The following is a 6,723-nucleotide window of genomic DNA, read 5'->3' as shown; positions in this document are numbered from 1 at the left end:
GGCAGGGCAAAGGCGGCCCCAGGGCCGCTTGTGCCCTGCCCCCCAGTTCTTAGATCCCCCCTGGGTTTCTGATCACTGTCAATGGCAGGGGGCTTCTTCCTGCTTTCCCTTCGCCTCCCTGTATTGTGCCTACATATGCAAATTAACTGCCATCTTGTTGGCAGTTAACTGCCATCTGAGTTGGAAGTTAATTTGCATATAGCCCTGATTAGCCAATGAAAAGGGTAGCGTCGTACGCCAATTACCATTTTTCTCTTTTATTAGTGTAGATTTACATAATGCAATTTGTGAAGAACTGTTGCTTTTCACTTTTTCCCAGTCTTCTTAGATTTTTCTTTACCAGTCCAAATGGAACGAAAATCACACTTCTCGGTAAGGGAGAGGAATATAATTTAAGCTCCCACCTTCTAATTGTTTTTCTAGTTTATTAGGAAGCTTCTGATCAAAGCATCAAAACTCACTCACAATATTCCCTCAGGAAACTCAGGATGATTAGAAAATAACTTCACTTAAAAGTTAACAAATGAACTGTATACACTTTAACTGTGCAAACTGTATGGTATCCTATATAATAAAAGCCTATTATGCAAATCAAGAGAATGGCGGAACAACCAATGGAAGGACAGGTCGCTATGACGCACATTGACCACCAAGGGGCAGACACTCAATGCAGGAGCTGCTCCCAGCCCGCAGGCCCCAGGCCAACCAAGGCAAGTGCCAGCAGGGGCTCCCTGATCGCCCCGTTGGTTGCCCCGCAGAGGGAGGCAACCAGAGGCGGCAGTGAGGGACGGGGTTGGCGAGTGGGCAGTGCCAGGCTGGCCAAGGCGGGTGCCAGCAGGGGCCCCCCAATCGCCCCACAGATCGGCCCTAATCGCTGGCCAGGCCTAGGGACCCTACCTGTGCACAAATTCCATGCACCGGGCCTCTAGTATTTCAATAAAGCCTTAGAAAAGTTAACGGAATTTCCTTCTTGCTATTATATTGGTTTCATTTAGTCAAATACTCTGAAGGGAAATGAGCACTTCAGTGGTTACTATATTACTACTCAGAGGACTAAAATTTTGCTAAAATGAAAATACTAACCTAGATCATATTTGCACCAGCAATTTTCAAAACTAAATTTATAACCAAAGCTGGTGATTTTCCCCCCTGAAAATCTTTACTAATCAAATGACAACCTATAAAGGTAGTCTGAGCCATGTAAAGTTTTGCTTCTAAAGAGAACAGAAAGAAAGATCTCTACCTCCACCAGGACAAAGAACTACGAAGGACATAACAAAAGTTTCCCTGAACAAACATTACTCAAACCAAGAGACCAACCACAGCAGCAATTCTTAACTTGAATAAACAACAGAGATTAGCAGCAGAGACCAAACAGCTAGAAGCTATTGTGGGGCTCAACACAACCAACAGCTTCCAGTTTATATAAACCTAGGTTTTTAAATCTTGGATAGGACTCAAACTACAAATTGCATGAAAAAGACTTCCTGTTTTCAAGGTGAGATTACCTCTAAAGCAAGTTAAGAAGGCAAGTTTTACATAACATTAGTATGAATATAAAGATGTTTTGTTTTTCTGATTTTTAAATTTTTCAATTACAGTTAACACACAATATATTAACCTCAGGTATACAACATAGTGATTAGACATTTATATAACGTACGAAGTAATCACCCCAATAAGTCTAGTACCCATCTGACACCATATACAATTATTACAGCATTATTGACTGTATTCCCTATGCTGTACTTTACATCCCCATAACTGTTTTTATAACTATAAATTTGATTTGTTTAAAAATATTTTTTTTTTTATTGGAAGAGAGGAAGGGAGAGAGAGATAGAAACATCAGGGATGAGAGAGAATCATTGATTGGCTGCCTCCTACATGCCCCCTACTGGGGATCGAGCCCACAACCTGGGCATGTCCCTGAAAGAAATCAAACCATGACTTCCAGGTTATTCGGTCAACACTCAACCACTGAGCCACGCAGAATGGGCTAATTATTTTTTGTTTTGTTTTGTTTTGTTTTGTTTTTTGTTAGTCCTCACCCAAGGATAATTTTCCATTAATTTTTAGGGAGAGTAGAAGAGAGGGAAAGACAGAGAGAAACATCTATTGGTTGCCTCCTGCATGAGCCCCAACCAGCTCATGCCAGGGAGGAGCATGCAAATAGAGAGAATGGCAGAAAGACCGGAATCGAACCTGGGACCCTCTATCCACTGACCCAAATTGCCTAGGGCAAGGGCTGATTATTTTTTAATTAAAAAAAAGAAAACACTTCCCATTTAAATTCTTAAAATATAAGATGTGTAACTACTGTCTTCAAAATGAATTGCTTTCCATGGGAACAAACATGGATTTTTTTCCTAAAGTCGATGAGATCTTTGATCTAAATTGCAGAAAATCACTTCATAACCAACTTTGTAATTTGGCACTTAAATCCAAAGAGTGTTTTTCAAAATGGTACACAAGGAAAAACAAGTTTTATAAAGCTTCTCTCACACTTCTACTTAAATTAATCCTTTTTAACTCACAAGGAATTATTATAAGAGTAATACAAACAAATTCTTAAGTAACTATCAGGAATCAGTAAAACTTCCATTAAGGGATGAAATATGTGAATATATTTTTAATGCAAAATTAGCTGTCTTCATTTCATTTGAGATAGAATGGACAGAGGGTTATCTCAAAATAATTATTAGGAAACTAGAGGCCTGGTGCACTGGCCTGTGGGGATCAGCTGAAACTGGCTCTCCGACATCCCCCAAGGGGTCCCGGATTGCAAGACGATGCAGGCCAGGCCAAGGGACTCCACCAGTGCATGATCAGGGCCAGGGAGGGACTGTGGGAGGGCTCCAGGGCATGTCGGGCCCGTCTCACCTAGTCCCAATTGGCTGGACCCCAGCAACAAGCTAACCTACAAGTCAGAGCATCTGCCCCCTGGTGGTCAGTGTGCATCATAGCGACCGGTTGAACAAACGATCGGACACTTAGCATATTAGGCTTTTATTATATAGGATACTTTTAAAAAACAAAAATATTTTTCTATTAATTTTAGGGGGGAATAGGCTAATTGACATATACTTAACTTTGACTTTAATTAGGGATAATCAAAATTATCAATTGTACTATAGCAGGAGGAGGCCACTATAATAGCAACTATTATACTATTAACTTTGAAGTAATTGTTGACTATTTCATTTACAAACTAAAGTAAGAGTTTAAAAATGACAGGTATATACAGAATAATAATATACAAACTATACATATATTCATTCAATATTTGAATACCTTCTACATTCAGGAAGCTGGTCATTTTTGCCCCTTTTTCTTGTAAAAGAATGATACCTGGGAATTGAGAATTCTGTACACCAAGAATGGTCATTATTCATATATTAAACACAAATATGCTTATGTGTTTAATTTAGTACCTACCACAAGTAGATAAGTGCTTAACACATGCATTTTATAGTAGCATGGTAGTTACAGATAACGTGGTTAACTTCAGCAGACATCTGTGTTACACAATGGCCATCAAAATAATTGTGGCATGCTTTTGTGACACTAAAAGAGGCCAAGCCTGTTGCAAAATGATTACTTTCAACAAAAAACCTGTTTAAATTATTGTTTATTTAAATGGCATCTAGCCAACATAACAGCATTATAAAGTTGCTATTGCATTTGAATCACTCACCAATCTTCAACCTATTTGTAAAGCAAGGTAAACACCATCAGGTTATAAAAAGTAATTATTGCCGAAACCGGTTTGGCTCAGTGGATAGAGTGTCGGCCTGCGGACTGAAGGGTCCCAGGTTCGATTCCGGTCAAGAGCATGTACCTGGGTTGCAGGCACTTCCCCAGTGGGGGATGTGCAGGAGGCAGCTGATCGATGTTTCTCTCTCATCGATGTTTCTAACTCTCTATCTCTCTCCCCTCCTCTCTGTAAAAAATCAATAAAAAAAAATATATTAAAAAAAAAGTAATTATGGACCAGGATTTTTGATTCATGTTTTTTTTGACAAAATTATTCCATTTGATCCCAAATCTTGACTGCTCTCTTGACAGAATAATGTACATGCTCCACAGCTGACAGGAGTATGCTTTCATGATTAAACAGGAAGCTCACACTCCAGATGACTTTAGACTTTGCACTTCAGAAAGATTTCTTTGTTGTTTCAGCATCAGATCATTAGTTATTTTTTTTCTAATCGTTTCTATCCCCAAGCCAAAGAGAATCTATGTATTATCAAATATTTAAGATGTGTTTATCATTTCTGCCTTTTTTATTTGCGCAGTACACCAAAGAATGTCACATAATCTTATAAGGTAAGTTCTTTTACTGATTTCACTTGGGGAGAGGAGGTGTTCTGGAACATAAAGAAAAGTTGAAAATATAAAATGAACACCTCCCCCTCCCTCAAAGTATTTTATTGACCTTCAAGGGATATAGCAAATGAGAATATGACTGACTTTTGCTTATTATAATTACTGGGGACACAATATTCAAAACAATTTTCTAAAGGAAAGGGTTAACTTTATCTTGTGGCTTTAACTGGTCATTTTTGCCCCTTTTTCTTGTAAAAGAATGACACCTGGGAACTGAGAATTCTGTACCCCAAGAATGGTCATATCAAAGCTGACGCTTCTGGCCAGGAGCAGTGACTGTAAAGCACATAAAGCTATGTAAAAACCCATTCACATAAGGAAATGCCCAGGGCCAACGCCGTGAGGATTAACTGCTGAGATGACAAGACTAGGAAAGGACACTTAGCCAGCCTGAATCTGATTTCTCAGACGCCCAGCTCTACTGAGGAGTAGGAGGGAGCCGCTTCCCGTCACCAGACTGGCAGCTGAGTTATCTAAAATGCCTGCGACCTAAAAGTGAAGGAGAAAAGAAAACAAAACAAGCCGCTTCCCCATTCCGACCACCTCTTGGTAGTAACATCGTTGCTAGGGCAAAACGAGGGCACGCAGACGCCTCGGTCAGGTAGTCAACTCTATGAGATAAGAACCCAGCAAAATTAAGGAAGTGGGTGTCTGCAATCTCCCAGCCTTTCTGTTTGGGTTCTCTAGGTTAACAGCAGTAACTGCATTTCAACGTCCTACACACAGAAGCAGTTATTCCCGAGTCGCTCTGAGAAACGTTTACTTCAATGTGGGGAGCCGGTTCGCTTGCGGAAAGGGAAATCATTTTCTGTCCAAACGCAGCAATACCGAACTACACGGCCAGGCCACACAATCACAACCGCCCAAGAAATGTGTTTCAACGCGTGAACTCTTTTACTTCCCCAAAGATACTATCAAGGAAAGGCCTAGGGAGAGCGTGCCTTCGACACTGTGTGCAGCCCATACATTCAATTCTGCGACTCCTTGGGAGTTGCAGCGGAGGCCCTAGATGCTCTGGGAGGAAACCTGTGTTGCGAAGATATCTGGCCTCAGTTGCAGGACCGTGGATTGCAGCTGAGAGTTGGTGCATGAGCTATCCTCTGAGACATCAAACTTACTCTCCTTTAGGAAGGGACTTCAACTTAACCCACACAGGCACGTCCTCTCTCCACCTGCGCGCGGGGGGCAGCTGCGGCTCCTGCCCACCGCGCGGACAGGCAGTCGCCGCCGCGACCTGGGCCAACCCTCACAAAGCCGGGGACCCCCAAGCCCGCCCGGCTGCCAAACCCCCGAACACGCCCCCTTCCTGTGCCTACCTTGATGCCCTGCTGCTGGGTGGTGAGGGTTAACTTGGATTCATCCAGGAGCAAAACTTCGCAGTAAAATTCTTCCGGAACAGCGCAGAAACAGCCCATGTCGGCAGCGGCGGTCTCCAGCCCGGCGAGAAAGCTGCGACCCGAGCGCTGAGCCGCCCCCTCCCCTCAAGCACGAGGCATTAGTTTATTGTCCGCGCCGTGGCGAGGGCAACAGGAGCAGCTCTCGGCGAGGTCCAGCGCCGCGCGGGCGGGCGGCTCGGAGGGCGGAGAAGCCCGGAGATCAGCGCCCGGGAGCAGCCGGGGAAGCGCCAGCGGAACTGGGTGCGGAGGGCGGCGGCGCGTCCCCGCGCATCCTGCGGCTCCGGCTCCTCCGAGGGCGGGGACACCGCGGCCCCTCCCGCAGTCCTGGGGCCGACAGAAGTCTCCTGGCAATGGGGGCAAGGGGCAAGATAAGGGAGGGACGAGAGCTCGAGGCCCTCCCCGGACTTGGAAGCTCCTACCTAGAAGCCCTAAAGACCCCTCCACCCGCGCACCACCCGAGCGCGGCCGCGACGCACCGACCTCCCCCGAGCCTGCGGCGTCCCCAGAGGGTGCGCACTTCCAGCTCCGATCCCACCCCGCAGCTCCCAGTCCGGTCCGCTGACGGGGAGCGCTAGGCTGTTCCTTTGTGTCAGGGGGCACCCACGACGTCCCAGCAACATTGCAGGGGCAGTGGCCAGGATCATCCCTTCCCCAGTCCGCCGACACCGAGAAGCCCAAAGACGGTCGGAAAGGGCGGCGGTTCCTACCGAGACCGGTGAGTAGAGGTCAGCTCGTCGCGCAGTGTGGCTTCAGTCTGGGGAGCCCCGAGCTCATCTCGGAGGACCGTGTAGGGCCAAGTTCAAGCTCTCCCTTCGAGAATGCCCTGCCCCGCGGCGGAGGGCTGCTTCCCCGGGAGGTTCAGAGAACCGGGTAGTCGAAGGACTTGCCTCCAGGCCCCGGGCTGGGAATGGGACGGGCGGCGGGCGGGGGGGGGTGC

General features: G+C 45.7%; 1 protein-coding gene and 1 long non-coding RNA gene across 3 annotated transcripts in view; one reads left to right on the top strand and one right to left on the bottom strand.

Annotated features, from left to right (window-relative positions):
• The window catches only part of EPB41L4A (erythrocyte membrane protein band 4.1 like 4A), a 210,253-nt gene extending 203,540 nt beyond the window's left edge, over positions 1–6,713 (bottom strand). Inside the window, exons 1-2 of one of the 2 annotated variants that reach the window (XM_006755289.2) lie at positions 6,494–6,713; positions 5,706–6,130 (exon numbers count right to left, since the gene is read on the bottom strand). In XM_006755289.2, the coding sequence (XP_006755352.1) occupies positions 5,706–5,804 (99 nt within the window). In that variant the 5' untranslated portion in view covers positions 5,805–6,130; positions 6,494–6,713. The remainder of the gene's footprint in view (positions 1–5,705; positions 6,131–6,493) is intronic. The other variant, XM_006755290.2, reaches the window with a different exon arrangement.
• Positions 6,100–6,723, top strand: part of LOC102754025 — a 74,720-nt gene continuing 74,096 nt past the window's right edge. The window contains exon 1 of the long non-coding RNA XR_435240.2: positions 6,100–6,501. This is a non-coding gene — a long non-coding RNA (uncharacterized LOC102754025). The remainder of the gene's footprint in view (positions 6,502–6,723) is intronic.

Source organism: Myotis davidii, unplaced genomic scaffold (genome assembly GCF_000327345.1).
Source record: "Myotis davidii unplaced genomic scaffold, ASM32734v1 scaffold130, whole genome shotgun sequence".
Lineage (NCBI taxonomy): Eukaryota > Metazoa > Chordata > Mammalia > Chiroptera > Vespertilionidae > Myotis > Myotis davidii.
The sequence above is the reverse complement of the archived record's forward strand: the minus strand, read 5'-3'. Positions and strand labels throughout refer to the sequence as shown.